This window comes from Ornithorhynchus anatinus, chromosome 9 (genome assembly GCF_004115215.2).
Source record: "Ornithorhynchus anatinus isolate Pmale09 chromosome 9, mOrnAna1.pri.v4, whole genome shotgun sequence".
NCBI lineage: Eukaryota > Metazoa > Chordata > Mammalia > Monotremata > Ornithorhynchidae > Ornithorhynchus > Ornithorhynchus anatinus.
Window position 1 is genome coordinate 34,347,771 of NC_041736.1, and position 18,232 is coordinate 34,366,002.

Here is an 18,232-nt window from a genome sequence, read left to right on the forward strand (position 1 = left end):
TCCATGCCTCCCTTGGGCCAAACTCAGCCTTCCTCTCCCAGCCTTCCTTTTCTCTTCTCCCACTCCTTTCTGCGACACCCTGACTGGCTCCCTTTATTCATCTCCCCCCTCCCACGGCACTCATGTCCATATCGGTCATTTATTTATTCATGTCTTTCTCCTCCCCTCTAAACTGTAAGCTCGTTGTGGGTGGGAATGTTTCTGTTGATTGTTCTAATAATAATAATAATGTTGGTATTTGTTAAGCGCTTACTATGTGCCGAGCACTGTTCTAAGCGCTGGGGTAGACACAAGGGAATCAGGTTGTCCCACGTGGGGCTCACAGTCTTAATCCCCATTTTACAGATGAGGTAACTGAGGCACAGAGAAGTTAAGTGACTTGCCCACAGTCACACAGCTGACAAGTGGTGGAGCTGGGATTCGAACTCATGACCTCTGACTCCAAAGCCCGTGCTCTTTCCACTGAGCCACGCTGTTCTACTGTACTCTCCCAAGCCCTGCACATAGTAAGCGCTCAATAAATACGATTGGATGAATGAATGAAGCCCCCTCTGCTCCTTATGGATGTAGAGTCAGTGTGTGTGTGGGAACGGGGTGGATATGGGGGACGAGGGGGCCCGATCAGAGCGTCCTTCCCAGGGGCAGGGTCTCTAGCCAAAGCAACATCCTGGCTGGAAAGTCTGTGAGGAAGTCAGAGAGAGAGTTACGGTTTTCCCCCTCTAGATTGGAAGTTTGTTATGGGCAGGGAATGTGTCTGTTAATTCTAGTGTAATGTTCTCTCCCAAGGGCTTGGTACAATGCTCTGCACATAGGAATCGCTCAGTACATAGCACCGATTGATCGATTCTGCAATAGTATTGTCTTTAGGCTTCCTGTTCTAGGATTGCCAGTGTTTTGCAGAGTCAGCCGAATCTAGGCTTGGAAGGCAGTGATTGTGCTGTGATTTCCATTCTGTGTCCGGCACTGGTAATTAAAGGGAAAAAAAAAAACCTTTCATTTTTATCCTTGAAAGGTTTAGCTGAAGTGACAGCATTTGACGGTGACCATTTGCCATTTACAGTAATTGATGGGAAAAAGCCTAGGCTTAATAACCTAAATACTTAGCATGCTCATGTAGAAAATATTCCCTTTGGGGATTTCCACTGCATTTTCTCCCTTGGTAAGCAAGGGGGTTTACGATGGGGGGCCGGGGTTGGGGGTAGAGGTTGGTGGGTGAGGGCGGAGAGAGAGAGAAAATAAATATACGGAGAAACAGGGGAAACAGAGGGAGGATGGGGTGAACGGGGGAAGGATGGAAAGGCAGCAAAGTTTGAGGAACGGAGCGGCTTCACTCCAAGAAGTCTCAGGGCTGACCTGCCCCTTTAAGCACTTGGATATTTACCTCATCTGTAAAATGGGGATTAAGACTGTGAGCCTTGTGTGAGACAAAGTGTGTCCAACCTGATTAATTTGTGTCTACCCCAGCACTTGGTACGGTGCCTGACATATAGTAAGTGCCTAACAGATATCATAAAAAAAAAAAGTTCTCTGCTGCTGATGAAAACAATTGGCTGAGTATCTCGGGTACGTCTCTTTTTGGTTTTCTTAAAATTGTATCGCCAGTTCATAATTGTGTGCTGAATCTTTGAAGTGATTCACAATCATCTGTTTATCTTGTATATATGCTGCTAGTGTGCAGTCATCTGTGTATAGCAACATGAGAAGCAATGTTGCATGGTGAATAGAGCTCAGGCCTGGGAGTCGGAAGGTCATGGGTTCTAATCCCGGCTCTGCCACTTGTCTGCTCTGTGACCTTAGGCAAGTCAGTTCCCTTCTCTGGGCCTCAGTTCCCTCGTGTAAAATCGGGGTGAACACTGTGAGCCTCATGTGGGACACGGACTGTGTCCAACCTGATTATCTTGTATCTATCTTCCCCGGCGCTTAGTACAGTGCCTATCATGTAGTAAGTGCTTAACAAATATAAAAAAGAAAAGACAGTTCTAGAAGGCCCAGGCAGTGTCTCCGCACAGTCAAGGGCTGCTCTTTCTAGAATCTTGACCTTGCTGCTGGTGTCTTGAGAGCCCCAAGTGATGCAGGGACTACTCTACCCAACTGATTCAATTGTCTCTCTCTACCCCGATGCTTAGGACAGTACTTGGGCACTTGGTAAATGCTTAATAAATACCATAAAAATAATATAATCAGTCTTCTTAATATTTTATTATTCTAGAAGATTTTCTGCTTCCCATTGCCTCTGGGTGGAGGCTGCATCCACAGAAGAGGGACCCCACCTTCTTAGGTCCCTTGCTGGGATGACATCACTCACTGTGTGCAGAGCACTGTACTGAACGCTTACATACGGTAGAGTATAATAGAGTTGGTAGACACGTTCCCCGCCTGCGGCAAGCTTACGATTTAGGAGAGAAAATAATCTGCTTCAAGTTTAGTGCGGTGAATATGAAGGTACCAGGTAACAAGTACATAAAGAGTTGTAGCATTTGGGGGCAACAGCTGTAACTCGCTCTGGGCAGGGAACGTTTCAACCAACTCTGTTGTATTTATAATCTAAACTTTAAGCTCATTGTGGGCAGGGAATGTGTCTGTTTGTTGTTGTACTCTCCCAAGTGGAAAGAGCACGGGCTTTGGAGTCAGAGGTCATGGGTTCGAATCCCGGCTCGGCCACTTGTCAGCTGTGTGACTTTGGGCAAGTCACTTAACCTCTCGGTGCCTCAGTTACCTCATCTGTAAAATGGGGATTAAAACTGTGAGCCCCACGTGGGACAACCTGATTCCCCTGTGTCTACCCCAGCGCTTAGAACAGTGCTCGGCACATAGTAAGCGCTTAACAAATACCAACATTATTAAGTGCTTAGGACAGTGCTTTGCACACAGTAAGTACTCAGTAAATCCAATCGAATGAATGCTCTCCCAAATGCTTAGTAAAGTGTTCGGCACATAATAACCATGATGATGATGTTATTGACACGAAATATAAGTTAGAGAATGTGTCTTGACAGTCCCTGGCCATCCAGAAGTTCTTTGGCAGCTTAGACTCAGTTACACACATGCACAGCAGCATGATCGTTTCAACTTTGGCTAGTTTTAACCTTCTGAATCCTGAGTTCCTGGTGACATTGCTCGTGTTTTGGGGGCTCTGCCACTTGTCAGCTGTGTGACTGTGGGCAAGTCACTTAACTTCTCTGGGCCTCAGTTACCCCCATCTGTAAAATGGGGATTAAGACTGTGAGCCCCATGTGGGACAACCTGATTCCCCCCGTCTCCCCCAGCGCTTAGAACAGTGCTCTGCACATAGTAAGCACTTAACAAATACCAACATTATTATTATTATTATAATAGGAGGAGCAGGAGAAAGGATTACTAGATTCAGTTGTTGTTGTGAGAAGATGAAACCAGGTTATCCTGAGGCTTTAAAAAAAACAAACCTATTTTTACAAGCATTTTGTGCCACGAGGTTTTTTTTTTTATTGTCAGATGATACGTTTTATATGCTGCTGTTCTGGAATTTGTATGTTGTTGCCATCTGTTATTTTAAATCCACTCTCTGAGGCGGCACATTAAAGCAGATGTGGAGGCTTTTTAGTTTTCCGCAGCGTGCCAGGTGTCAAGATTGATGCATAACACATTTTTGCAGTTGGGAATGTGTTTTTAAAAACACAGCCCCTGAGTATGTCGATCGAGGAATGGCAGTGCAGTAGTGACCCTGTAGTTTAGTGTCTTTTAGAATCAAAATAGTATTTATTGAGCTTCCTGACTCAGATATCTCTTAATAGAATTCAATTAAAAAGATTCATTTGACACATGTCATAGGTTGTAATTCATGTAGTGATGTAGGTATATACACATAAATTGGCTTTTTTTTAATCACTTCTATATTTTAGGAGCTTTGAGAGCAGAGACCATATCTTCTCTGTGGCCCTTAGTGTTCCCCTATATCACTTACTCAGTTTGGGCATCGAGTTCTTTAGCTGCAATCACTTTTTGACTCTGGTTGAATTCAGAAAGAAGGGTTTTGGGGGCTCTTCTCTGAGGGTCCACAGTCATACACCCCCTCCCCTGCTCTCCCTCCCTTTTGGTGATGACATAAAAAAATCTAGTGTTGCCTTTACAACTTAATGAAGTAAATTTTCCCCTTTCTGTAATATTCATTTCTTTTCCTAATCTAAGTAAGAGAGGACAAGTAGAATGAACAATGGGGAAGCAGATGTAAAAAATGCTTATGACCTTGATTCATGGACTTGCGTGTGTTTGCGGGGTTTTTTAAATGATATTTTTTAAGTGCTTACTGTGTGCCAGGCACTGTACTAAGAGCAGGGGTAGGTACAAGTTACTCAGGTTGGACATAGTGTCAAGGTCTTAATCCCCATTTTACAGATGAGGTAACTGAGGCACAGAGGCGACTTGCCCAAGGGCACACAGCAGACAAGGGGCAGAGCCAGGATTAGAGCTCAGTTCCTTTCCGACCTCCAGGCCCAGGCTCTAGCCACCAGGCCACGTTGCTTCGTGATTTGTGATTATGACTGAACACCTCAAAGTAAAATAATCCCCACCAAATATACCAATTACTCAGTGTATACAGATGGTAAGGTTTAGTCCACAGTCCCCGATTAAGCCCTCTTTCCCCCTAATCCCTCTCCCTTTTGTGTCACCTATGTACCCTTTAAGCACTGGATATTCACCCCACCCTCATCCTAGGGTATATGTCTGTAGTTTATTTATATTAATGTCCATCTCCCCCTTTAGACTCTAAACTCCTTGTGGTCAGGAAATGTGTCGTCCCACTCGGTTGCATTCTCCCAAGTGCTTAGCACAGTGCTGTGCACACAGTAAGTGCTCATTGAATACCATTGATCGAGTGGTTGAAATCATTAGTCCAAGTCAGGTGTACTCACCATGCTTCATAAGGATCTTTAATTCTCCTAGAACGCATGTATATATGTAGATTGAAATATAGAGGGTTGTCTGGGTCTCATATAGCCCTTTCTTGTGATAGCTCTGGAATTTTAGTGCCAGTATTTCCAAGGACTTTCTCACTCTGAGATAGCATCTGGTGCAGTACTGTATGCCCAGTTCAGTAGCGATGTTCTTTGGTTCACATACGCCGCCGCTGCTGACAGAGGTTGTATCCGTGGGTGGGGATGTCACACTGAGGTTGTCGTACCCACTTGCCTAACCGTGGCCTTGAAGCTACAGTAGGTTACCCGTTCCGGTCCATTGCCGCTCACATGGGTGTCGCTAGACACCGATGGGGGGATTGGGGCTGGGGGAAGGGCGCTGAACAAGCCCTCGAGTCATTTTATTCAGGTGGTGGTGATGGTTTGCACTGACCCATCCGCACCCCCCCCCCCCCCATTGGTATTTCTTAAGCACCTACTATGTGCCAAGCACCGTACTAAGCGCTGGGGTAGATTCAAGATAATGAGGTTGGACACAGTCCCTGTCCCACATAGGGCTCAAAGTCTAAATAGAATAATAATAATGTTGGTATTTGTTAAGCGCTTACTATGTGCAGAGCACTGTTCTAAGCGCTGGGGGAGACACGGGGGAATCAGGTTGTCCCACATGGGGCTCACAGTCTTAATCCCCATTTTACAGATGGGGTAACTGAGGCCCAGAGAAGTTAAGTGACTTGCCCACAGTCCCACAGCTGAGTGGCAGAGCTGGGATTCGAACTCATGACCTCTGACTCCAAAGCCCATGCTCTTTCCACTGAGCCACGCTGCTTCTCCAAATAGAAGGGAGTAGGATTTAATCCCTATTTTACAGAAGAGGTAACTGAGGCACAGAGACGTGAAGCGGAGGTCACCCAGCAGCCAAGTGGTGGAGTCGGCATTGGAACCCAGATCCTCGTGACTCCCAGGCGCGTGCTCTTGGCGGTCGGCCAGTCCCTCCCCCTGGTTTCCCTGTGCCCAGCTGCGCACGTCGTAAGCCAACTGACAGGGTGAACGGGGCAGGCTGGGGGCACAGAACGCCACTTCTCTGGGGCCGCAACAGCCTCACCCTCACCCAGTTTAACAGAAATGCCTCACCATCAACTTTAAACCGTTCAATCACCTGGCCCCCTCCATCCTACCTCACCTTGCCGCTCTCCTACCACAACCAGCCCACACACTTTGCTCCTCTAACACCAACCTTCTCAGCCTAGCTCAATCTCATCTCTCTCGCTGCCAGCCTCTCGCCCACGTCCCGCCTCAGATCCGACAGACGGTTACTCTCCCTCCCTTCGAGATATACCTTATTGAAGGCCCATCCCCTCCAAGAGGCCTTTCCTCTCTAAGCCCTCATTTCCACTTCTCCCACTCCTATCTACATCGCCTTGCACTTGGATTTGCTCCCTTTCTTCCCCTCCATCAGCCCCATAGCACTTATGTACATATCCCTAATTCACTTATATTAATATCTGTCTCCCCCTCTAGACTGTAAGCTCGTTGTGGGCAGGGAGCGTGTCGACCAACTCTGTTACACTGTACTCTCCCAAGCGCTTAGTATAGTGCTCTGCACACAGGAAGTGTTCAGTAAATACAGTTGATTGATTGGTAAGCCACCTCTGAGTAGTCTTGTAAAAGTAGTTTTACTTTTTACCTTTTTTTTTTTAATGGTATTTGTTAAGTGTTGACTGTGTGCTGGGCACTGTTGGGTGAAAACCAGGGAAAAGGACAAGAAAAAAGAGAAATGAAAACACAAAACAGCAGCAGCAAGAAAAATTGTCATTCTTACAGTTTTCAAAGCTGGAAAACTGTAGGAGCCTCAGAACTGGACACCTGTGGGCAGGGGTGGTTTGATCTTCCCCCTTTCCTCTTGAAGATGGTGGTGATAATAATAATGATGATGGTAATTGTTAAGCACATACTATGTGCCAAGCACTGTTCTAAGCGCTGGGGGAGATACAAGGTCATCAGGTTGTCCCTTGTGGGGCTCACAGTCTTAATCCCCATTTTACCGATGAGGTAACTGAGGCACAAAGAAGTGAAGTGGCTTGCTCAAAATCACACAGCCGAGGAATGGCGGAGCCGGGATTAGAACCCACGACCTCTGACTCCCAAGCTCGGGTTCTTTCCAGCAAGCCAAGCTGCTTCTCTGATGAAGGTGTGAGTGCAAGACGAGTTGGTTTGGTCAGTCATAATTATTGAGTGCTTACTGTGCGGAGCACCGTACTACGCACTTGGGAGACTACACTATAATAACGAACAGACCATTCCCTGCTCACCAAGAACTTAGAGTCCAGAGGGGGAGATATAGACATTGATATAAATGCATATATTATGGATATGGACATAAGTGCCTGGGGGCTGAAGGTGGGGTGAATAAAGGGTACAACTCCAAGTGCAAAGGCGATGCAGAAGGGAGATTGATGTTCTTGGCGTGTTTTTATGAGATGACAAAGAAAGAGGATGTTCCCGGTAGGGGCTAGTTGTAAAGAGCTTCTAGGTCTCCTTCCTTCAATGACAAGTTTGTCTTTGTTCTTTTCCATGCCAGCAGTAAGCTCTATAATATTTCTACTGAACTCATCTTCCAGCTCTGTAATTGGTGAGAAACCGATTTTACAAGATTTCAGCTCTAAGGGACTATGATTAATATTTATGCGCTTACCATGTGTTCAGCACTGTTCTGCGCTTTGGAGTAGATAGAAGATGATCAGGTTAGACACAGTGTCCATCCTTCATGGGCCTCACAGTCTATGTAGGAGGGAGAACATGTATTGCATCTTCATTTTACAGTTGAGGAAACAGGCACAGAGAAGTTAAGTGACCTGCCCGAGGTCACACAGCAAGCAAGTAGGGGACTTGGGATTAGAACCCAGCTCCTCTGACTGCCCGGCCTGTGCTCTTTCCACTAGGCCACGCTGCTTCTTGGGGTTCTGAGTTTGCCTTTGCTTGAATGTGGCTTATTGAGCGAGTAGAGACTTGGGTGTACATTTTATCTATGGTGATTTTGTTTTCATCTCTCAAGTCTCACCTTTTGGTGCCCCTGGGAGATTTTGGTTTAAGCCTTCTATCTCTTTTTTCAAGCCCTCCTTCATTTCTGCTGCTAACTCTTATTCCGCTTTTTTTCCCCTGAACTCTTAATAGATTGCTCTAATCCTCTTTCTTTTCGAGACTTCCTGCATTCCTTTCCATTTTTCCTCATTGCCAAGGTCTTGCCCGTGATCCTTTGTTTTTCATAATGCTGTTTTCATATTTTCCCTACCTACTGACGTTACTTAAAGTCGATATTTCATCATCATCATTGTCTGTTTTGTAGCCAGAGTCATATTCAAGGCCCCAAGGCACGGAACATCCATGCAAATACTTATTCACCAAATTGCTACTTACGTGTTGTATTCTAAGCTCTATCGATATTTCTGGACATTTTAGCCTCAGAGACAGCCTCTAAAAACCTGAGCCTGTGTCTGCTTATTGTTATATTGTACACTCCCAAGCGTTCAGTACAGTGCTTTTACATAGTAAGCGCTCGATAAAGATGATTGAATGAATGGAGCAAATGATGCTTCTGAACATTTTCGAAACACTAGAGACCCTGATTTTTCAAGTGTATCAATCAGTGGTATTTACTGAGCACCTAATGTGCAGGGCACTGTACAGAGCACTTGAGAGAGCACAGTAGAATCAACAGACATAGGCCCTGCCCTCAGGAAGCTTAAAATCTAGCAAGAGAGACAGACACTTGGAGGAAGCAATAGCGTATAAACATATGTGTGTGCGTATGTTACGGGAGGGTGGGTGTGAATAGCTTTCTCCTATCTGTAATTTATTTTAGTGTCTCTTTCCCCTGCTAGATTGTAAGCTCTTTAAGGGCAGAGACCATATCTACAAACTCTGTTGTCGTCTTCTGAGTGCTTCGCACAATGCTCTGCACAGTCAGCGTTCATTAAAAACGATTGATTTTGATGAGGAAGCGCTAAGGTTGAAGTAGCAGTTGTGGGGAACCTAGGGTTGAGCGATTAGAGTCGAGTCCATTTAATTTGGCAAGAGGTCTTCGGTGATTTTGGGAAGAGTGGCCTCGGCGGATTGAAGGGGGTGAAAATCGGATTGTAGAGGGTTGTTGGCAGAGAGGAAATGGAGGCACCTGGTTTATACAGCTTGTTCATAGAGTTTGCAGAGGAATGGCAGAAAAGAGATGGCGCAGTAGCTGGAGGGTACAGTGGGGTCACGGGAAGGTTTTTTTTATGATGGGGGAGACATGGGCATATTTGAAAGCAGAAGGGAAGGAGTCATCAGAGAGCGAGCAGTCGAAGATGGTGGACCCAGGGAAGGAGGGTAGGTGCGAGAGTTTCTGTGGGGTGTGAAGGGTTAGGGTTGGAGGCAGTGGTGCCGGAGGTGGATCGAAAAAGCGGGCAGAAGATATCCCTTGAGGGATGACCGAGAAGGAGGCGAGAGTGGATGAAGGGTGTCCGGAGAGTTGGCTGGAGAGGGGGAGGTTTGGGAAGCTATGCCTGAGGCAGGCATCATCCCTCAATATGTGCTCCATCAAGTTTTGATTGGGTTACCTCAGTAGAGCTTCTCCAGATCCACTCGCATCATGGTTCTTTTGGGTGCATTATGTGTGTATCACATCCGGTCGCCTCAGCAGATGCAACCAACCAGACGCCTCACCTGCCCTCCTGTTCTTTTCCAAACTTACCAATGAGAAATTCCCCAATCCTCTTGTCTTTTACCACCGTAGAGCCTTTTTGCTCCCCAGTCTATGCTGATCCCTTGGAGAGCACTTCTACTTCCTCATTCAGTATTTCCGTTTTCTCCCCCAACCTCTGGATAATGCCAAGCTTAGCGCCTGTGTTGTTTGCGACTGTTGAGAGGGATGAGAGGACGACTGCTGTCCGGGAAATTCCAGCACAGCTTCCGTTAGTCACTCTATCCTTCTTTACAAGATATCCAACGTCCCCCAGTTCTGGCTCTGCTTCTTTTCTGTCTGTCAAGGAACGTTAGATTGCCATTTTGCCTACGTCTGTCTCCCCTTTTAGCCTGTAAATTCACTGTGGGCAGGAAATGTGTCTGTTTATTTTTATTTTGTACTCTTTTAGTACAAAAGCGCCTAGTACAGTGCTCTGAATACAGTAAATGCTCAGTAAGTGCCAGTGATTGACAGCATCTGATGACTGTCGTGACCTGCCGTACGCAGTTTGACTTTTCTGACTATCCATTGCACTGTGGGCTAACCCTCACACTGTGGTCAGAACTGTGGGTAGAGTGCACAGATCCACACTTGGTAAGCTCATTATTAGCTTATTAATGCCCTGCGCTAAGCATTTGGGAAGTGCAAAACAGAGACGTGATACATTACCTGCTTACAAGCTGATCCCACACTCCTGTGGGAGACAGGCAGAAATATTTGCAAACAGAGTCATCAAAGTAACCTACCTCCTGGGTGACCTGGGGCAAGTCAGTTAAGTGGTCTGTGGTGTGCCTAAGTTTAGAGCACAGGCTTGGGAGTCAGAAAGTCATGGGCTCTAATCCTGGCTCCGCCTCTTGTCTGCTGTGTGACCTTGGCAAGAAGTTTCTCTTTTTTGTGCCTCAGTCACCTTTCTTGTAAAATGGGGTTTGAAACTATTAACGTGACATGGGACAGGAACTGCGTCCAACTTGATTTGCTTGTCTCCTCCCCAGTGCTCAGTACAGTGCCTGGCACATAGTAAGCACCTAACAAATACCATCCTCATGTGGAACAGGGACTGAATCCGATCTGCTGGTACTGTGTATACCACAGGTCTTAGCACAGTGCTTGACTTAAACAAATTCCACAATTATTATTAGGTGGGAAAAGCAGACTTTTGTCCCCTTGATATATAGGAAAGGGTATTTTCTGAATAGGGGTGAAAAGGCATTAGCTAAGGCCACTGGAAGCTAGTGGTGATGGTAGGAGGAAAACCCAAGATCCCAGAAGGTTTCTTTGAAAAAAAAATTAATAATGAAGAGATTGGTAGAGTGGGTGGGGAAGTTGCCAGAAATTGGCACCAGATGAAATGTGAACACCACATGTACTAACTAGAACTGAAGGGTAAAATCGACATGCTCCAGAAAAGGAAACCACTTTCGCTCTGTCTAGTGTTGCCAACGTTAAGTATGAGCCTTCGATTCCCGTTCCATTGGCCTCGATCCCACATCCGCACTGGGGCCCGGACTTTCCTTTATGCGCTAGTTAAGCCGGGCTGAGCTCTCACTAAGCTATCTTAAGTGGTCTAAGCTCTCATTAATGGAGCTGGTTCTGGCTAATGAAGGCTTCCTGTGGGTTTGTACACTTATCAGTCGATCAGTGGTATTTGTTGAGAGCTTACTGTGTTCGGAGCACTGTCCTAAGGGCTCGAGGAAGTACAGTACAATAGATCTGGTAGACATGATCCCTGCCCACAGTGAGTTTACAATCCACAGCCAGTGACAGCCATCTGGACATTGTTCACAAACTGAATAACTTGGAAAACTAAGACGTTGAGCCATCAAGGGAAACCGTTAGGAGAATGAGAGGAGGAAAAGTAATTTTTCTCAGGGTGATGTTTATAACGATGACAGAGTAGGAGGGGGAGATTCGATCAGGATACAAAGAATGCAGTAGCTGCCAAGAGAGGCATAGGTAGAGTCTGCAGAAAGTGTGGCAAATTTTTTCTTGCTAGACTCACTTCAGACGTCTTCGCGGCCTTCCCCTTGTCCGTAGCTCATCGTCATCATCATCTGTGGTACCTGAGCGCTTCCACATTCCCTGCCCACGACGAGTTAACAGGCAAGAGGGGGAGATGGACAATAATCTAAATACGTAAATTCCAGATACGGGCCCTTTCATTCTCTTCTTCCTACCTGAAATTTACTTTGTGTCAGTCTCTGTGCCGTTCGATTGTAAATTCCTGGCAGGGATCTTGTCTTCTTAACTCTATTGTATCCTCTGAAGCACATAGAACAAAGCTTTGAACATAGCAGGTGACCAATAAGTACTTTCGATTAATGAACGAAGCACCTTTCCCAGAAGCTCAATAAAAACTCAATCTCTGTGTCACCACAAGGATGAGTAGACCACTCTCTTCACTCCTGAGCCACTAGCAGCCACTCATTACAGAGAAGTAATTCTGGAATCCACAACCAAGTGTCTTCGGCAGGTCAGTCTGTCTCCTCCCTCTTCTCCCTATTTTCCCACCCTATTCCCTCTTTTCTCCGTCTTCCTCAAATTCCTCCCTCTTCCTTTCCCCACTCTCACACCTCTCCTTTCTCTTTCCCCCAAATCTTACTTTCCCCTATTGCCCCCACCCTCACCCCCCGCGCCAGACCCCAACACACTCCAACTCCCTCCCCGTGGGAAACAGGAGAAAATTACTTGAGATTGGGAAGAGCTTTACGGAAAACTAGATTAGAAATCCTTCTGACTAGAATTCTTTCCGGGCATTGCGTCTAGAGATTTTGAGCGGGGCTTCTTATTACTACCAAAATTATATCATCTGTTGGGGATTGAAGTAATTATTGAGAGTAAAATCAAATGGAAAAGTGCCAGCCCTGTGTTAATGTCTTGGCCTCAAACTATTAAGACCAGAACTATTTTAAGTTGACTTAAGCCCATTGAGCAGGTTGTTAATTTCCTCTCCTTATGCCTGTGAAACTATACTGTTTGGCTTCTTGTCTGGAGCAAATTTAATTTTCTGTTCTCAAATGCTGCTAAAATACAAGTTTGGTTTTCACGGTCTGAGAATCTGAATTTTCCTTGATGTTGTCTTCAGATTTACAACCTTCCTTCCATCTGTATTAGGACTTATTAAAAACATGATTTGTTTGATCCAGAATCACAAATAGTTTGTACCTAAACCGATTTGCTTTGTCTTCCATATCTAGGAACAAAATAGTTACTTGTGGGAAATTTAATGACTCAAATTTACGGCGTGTGACTTCTGTGTGACTGTCTCTGCTCATTTCTGATATTTCCTCTGATTTATTTAACGCAAGCTTTATTGGACCTTATTTAATATATCTTTTGTTCACGCTCCAGCGGGCTTCTAATTCATTTGGAGACATTTATTCCCTTATTTGCCTTCTGAGCATTTGGGGAACACTGATAGCACGGAATGATAAAATTGGACCAAAGTAAAGATTATGGCTAACTGATCCCCACCGGAGTGATTCTGTCCCAAAGTGAAAGTGAGTGGATGATCTGGATCATGCTGAACCGAGACCATAAGGTTGGCCCAATATGCGAGCTCCTCTGAAGTAGAGTGTATGAAAAAAGGCTTGAGTAGCCAAGGTCTCTGACCGGCCAGGCTTCCCAAGTGGCACAAGAAAAGCCCCGTGGCCACTGAGCAAGTGGAGACGGTGACGATGTGGCTGGGAATCTTTGATGACTCACCTCCCTCCTGCCTCCAAAACAAGCCTTCGTTCTCTCACCCTTTGCAGCCGCCTCTCAAGAGATCTCTCGCCTTCTTTCCAAAGCCACCTCCTCCACCTGTGCCTCTGACTTCATCCTCTCCCACCTTTTAAAAACAATTGCTCACTCTGGTGGTTCCTTTCCTACCGCTTTTAACTCTGCTCAAGTCCACTCCCTACTAGAAAAAAAAAAAAAGCCATTTCTTCTTTCTGTCCAAACTCTTGGAAAAGGCTGGAGACACCTGCCGCCCGATCCACTCCCTCTCCGCCAACTGTCTTCCTGCCCTCTACATTCTGGCTTCCGCCCCCTTCATTCCACTCTCCGCAGTCTCCGAGGGCACCAGTGACCTTCTCTTTACCAAATCGAATGGTCTTTCTGTCCTCCGCCACCTCAGGTACCTTGGACCACTCCCTCCCTCCTCCCCAAAACTCATCTCGGTTAGTTTGATCAACACAGCTCTCTCCTGGCTTACCTCCTACCTTTCAGCCCGTTCTTTCATTCCTCACCTCCTAGCTCTGCGTGTCCCTCAAGGCCCCGTGCTGGGTCCCTTACTCGCTACTCGATCCCTTGGAGCGCTTCTCTTCTGCCTTGGCTTCGGCTAACGCCTCTCAACGGATGACTCCCAAATCTGTGGTGTTAGCCCCAACCTTTCATCTGCCAGGCAGCTCCCTCCAGGAAGATGTTCCGCCAGCACCTCAAGCTCAAAATATTCAAAACAACTGTTCATCCTCCCTGCCAAATCTTCTCCTCCCCACCCCTCTATCACATTCAGTCTGATGCTAAATGCTACTGATTTTTTTTTCCTCTATGACGTTTTCCAGATCTGCCCTCTTATCTCCCCACCCCCGCAACCTGGCTCCAGCCTCTTTGGCCTTCTGCGGCTCAGCTTTATAGACCAGCGTTCTGCCCGCATTCCCTCCATTCTTCAAGAAAAGTCTCCAGACGCTTACCCGTTGGTCTTTGCAGTACTCACTTTCCAGACCATTGGCTTTAATGCAGAACATCAGTGCTTAAATACCATAATTATGTGTGAAGGGAGGGGAAGGGAGGGAGGGCGGAAGGAAGGAAGGGAAGGAAGGAGGGAAGAGAGAGAGAGAGAGAAGGAAAGAAAGGAAGAAGGGAGGAAAGAAAGGAAGGAAGGAAGAAAGGAAGAAAGAGAAAGAAAGACAAAGGACGGAAGAAAGGACGGAAGGAAGGACGGAAGGAAGGAAGGACGGAAGGAAGGAAGGACGGAAGGAAGGAAGGAAGGAAGGAAGGAAGGAAGGAAGGAAGGAAGGAAGGAAGGAAGGGAGAAAGAAAAGAAAAGAGAAAAGAAAAGAAAAGAAAAGAAAGGGGCCCGCTGAGTACTAGCTCATTTCCTTATGAAACAGACATTTAGGGGAGCTGGGTGCGACCACGCTAAACTTAGATGACTGCTAGGAGAGGCGGGGACGGGATTCAGAAGATCTTCCAATCTTACCTCTGGGCCTCCACTTGATTTTGCTGTCAGAGGCACATAAGAGACCTGCCCTCCCTCTCTCAGATTGTGACAAGGACCGGATCATCTCACTGTCTCACATCCACCCCCGTGCCTAGCACGCGCTTACGGCTCTATAGATTCCATAACTGTAGGATAAACCGGTTTCACCTCAAGTCAACAGACGGTGCTTATTTCCACAACAAGGCACCGGGGCGGACGCTAGAGAAGCAGGGTGGCTCAGTGGAAAGAGCCCGGGCTTTGGAGTCAGAGGTCATGGGTTCGAATTCCGGCTCGGCCACTTGTCAGCTGGGTGACTTTGGGCAAGTCACTTCTCGGTGCCTCAGTTTCCTCATCTGTAAAATGGGGATTAAGACTGAGCCCCACATGGGACAACCTGATTCCCCTGTGTCTACCCCAGCGCTTAGAACAGTGCTCGGCCCATAGTAAGCGCTTAACAAATACCAACATTATTATTATTATTGTTATTAAGCTCTGCGAAAGGAACCGTGCGAGGGCTCGAGAGCTGGGGTCCCTGGGAGCCTCTGAAGTCCAGGCCACAAGCCGGACCCGGGACGGCGAGGGGAAAGTTGGCATTCAACGACGTCGAGAGATTAAAAGGAAATACGCGACCAGACTTCTTCCCCGCCTCCCACCGAGCCCTCCCCCCGGCTCTCCTCGCCCCGTTCCCCGACGCCGGGCGACGGACGAGAGGCCCGACCGCTCCTAAAATTGTTCTGACCTTTTGGCAGGCATGCTCCAGAATGGAAAGAAGTTCGATTCCTCCAGAGACAGAAACAAGCCGTTCAGGTTTAAGATCGGCAGGCAAGAGGTCATCAAGGGCTTTGAGGAGGGAGCGGCGCAGGTAAGGGGAAAGGGCCAGCTCAACGCCCGACAGCCGGGGTACGCGGCGGCCCGGTGGAACCCCGGGGTCCTTCCCGCCTCGAGGCCGCGAGGGCCACTGTTGCCGGGGTACATTTACAGAGCACGTAACCGGCGACCGGACGGTCACCGACGAACTAGCCTTGAGCTAGTCACACCCCACGTCCCCGGGACTCATCCATCCTTCAGAGGAAAGGCCTAATTAGTTCAGATGTCCGAGGAGACACCCGGGGGTGGGCAGAGCTGGAGAGGGTGACATGCCTGACTGAGCCAGGGGGCCCAGCGGAGGGACGGAGGCGGGGAGGGTCTGGCCTCCCTAACGAGGTCCACACCCGCCCGGCCTCCCGTCCGCCCTCCCCGGTCCTTAGCCTTTCGGACATTTTAGACACGTCCCGAAGGGGTACCTCTCCCGGGCAAGCCCTCCCGTCTCACTCGCCCCTCGAGCAAACGATCACCGAGAACGGCGGGAATTCCCGTCTGCGGGGACGGGGGAGCTCGGCTCTGTTTTCACCGGCGCCTTTCTTCCCCTTTCTCCTCCTGCCGCAGATGAGCCTGGGGCAGAGGGCGAAGCTGACCTGCACACCCGACATGGCGTACGGGGCGACGGGCCACCCCGGGGTCATCCCCCCCAACGCCACCCTCATCTTCGATGTGGAGCTGCTCCGGCTAGAGTGAAGAAGACCTGCCGTCCCCCCACCCCGGGCCGAGCCGGCTGTCGCCGTTCAACTGTCCATTCCCCACCCTTCCCGGGAGTCTTCACCGCCATCCAGTTCCGCCCCCCTCCCTCGACTTCACGTACCAGTATCGCCCACCCGCCCTTCCGGGAGGGGGTCGTTTAGCGCTTTCTCTTCCACCTCCCTCCCCCGAGCTGTGGTGTCTGCGCCGTCTTACGGTTTCCAAGCCTCTCTGCTCTGAGACGATCTCTGACGGTACCGGTCTCGGGTCGTACGGTTTGATTTGCATGGAATAGCATCCCCGACGATTCCTCTCGACACAGATGACTCGTTAAAGAGAAACCGCTGCCTTACTTGTATACTCACAACCAAGAACAACAAGGTGCTCGGAGATAACATGTACACGTACCCGGTACGCGGACGGGCATTAGCCAAACAGTTACCTGCGCTGCCACTTTTTTCCTCGGAAGTTCCGCTTGCTGCTGATTTAAACGGATGTCTCATTCGAAGTGAAAAATATGCAAAATAAAGGCTCAGTACTTTACGGTTTCCTCTGTGTGGGCCATCACTAGGGTTTAGGCCGGGAGAGCCGGGGAAAGAGGATCGAAAAATAAGGAAAGAGGGTTGGGGGCGAGCTTTGCGTGGAGGGGGACCTGGGTATGGCTGATTTCTGGTCCTCTTTTTTTTTCTTTTGTCCCCCTGCCTTTCCCCCTCCACCAGCGAGTTCTCTAAGATTGCACCTGCAAAGCACTGTTCTAAGCGCCGGAGTATACAGGGTGATCAGGTTGTCCCACATGAGGCTCACAGTCTTAATCCCCATTTTACAGATGAGGTAACTGAGGCCCAGAGATGTGAAGTGACTGGCCCACAGTCACACAGCTGACAAGTGGCAGAGCTGGGATTCAAACCTATGACTTCTGATTCCCAAGCCCGGGCACACGTGCCAACTCTGCAGGGCTCTCCAAAGCGTTTAGCACCGTGCTCTGCACACTCTAAATGCTCCATACATCCCCTCGATGAAGTCGGATACCAAAGAACGTACTTTTAAGTTGACAAAAAGCCAGAGCTGTGCTAGCCTCCTCCCCAGGGAACGGGCAAAGGAGGGCTCGGAGAATCAAGGGAGAATCCTCCCGATTAGACTGTGAGCCCATCAATGGGCAGGGATTGTCTCTATCTGTTACCGAATTGTACATTCCAAGCACTTAGTACAGTGCTCTGCACATAGTAAGCACTCAGTAAATACTTTTGAATGAATGAAAGTGGCACCGGCTCCCGGTGGCCCGCTTTCCTCTAAACTCCTGCTAGAGGGAGGCAGCTTTCGATTCTCCAGAAACGTGTGTAAGACGAACGGGGGGAATCGCCCCAACAGCACCGACGGTTGCCGCTGGGGAGACTAACTGAGGAGACGACCCTCTTACACTCGGGACGGCATCCGTAGAGTTGGGGAATGCCGCTCTCGTCTTCGGGGACCTGGTCCTTTCCCTGACCCTGCTTGCTGGCCGGCTCCCTGTCTCAGTGGCTCGCCTAAGGGAGGAAAGCAAAGGAGTTTTCTCAAACTGCCAGAACACCCTCTACGGCAAACCCATGTCCAGCTGGAGCAACACGCCTATCGAGGAGAGTAGATCAGCGAGCACCCTTCCCTTTGGGGGCCGAGGAGGAAAGCCTTCACTGTCGAGCCCGCTTAGCCCCACTGGGCCAAAAGCGGTCCGGATTGATACGAGCAGAAAACGGTCTCAAGTTTCCCATTACTCACAGTTTCCCACATATCGTAAAAGGAGATGAATCCCAAGAGTCCCGAGTTCGAGAGAGAAGGCAGCAAGACTTTCAGGGTGTTGCCTCTTCCACGCTTCTCTGACACAAGCAGTGTGGTCTAGTGGATAGAACACGGGTC

General features: G+C 48.2%; 1 protein-coding gene across 3 annotated transcripts in view; it reads left to right on the forward strand.

The window, feature by feature from the left end:
* Nucleotides 1–16,890, forward strand: part of FKBP1B (FKBP prolyl isomerase 1B) — a 51,090-nt gene extending 34,200 nt beyond the window's left edge. For all 3 annotated transcript variants that reach the window (XM_039913101.1, XM_029072391.2, XM_029072390.2), the window contains exons 3-4: nt 15,538–15,650; nt 16,214–16,890. In XM_039913101.1, the coding sequence (XP_039769035.1) occupies nt 15,540–15,650; nt 16,214–16,342 (240 nt within the window). In that variant the 5' untranslated portion in view covers nt 15,538–15,539 and the 3' untranslated portion in view covers nt 16,343–16,890. The remainder of the gene's footprint in view (nt 1–15,537; nt 15,651–16,213) is intronic.
* Nucleotides 16,891–18,232: the final 1,342 nt, after the last annotated feature.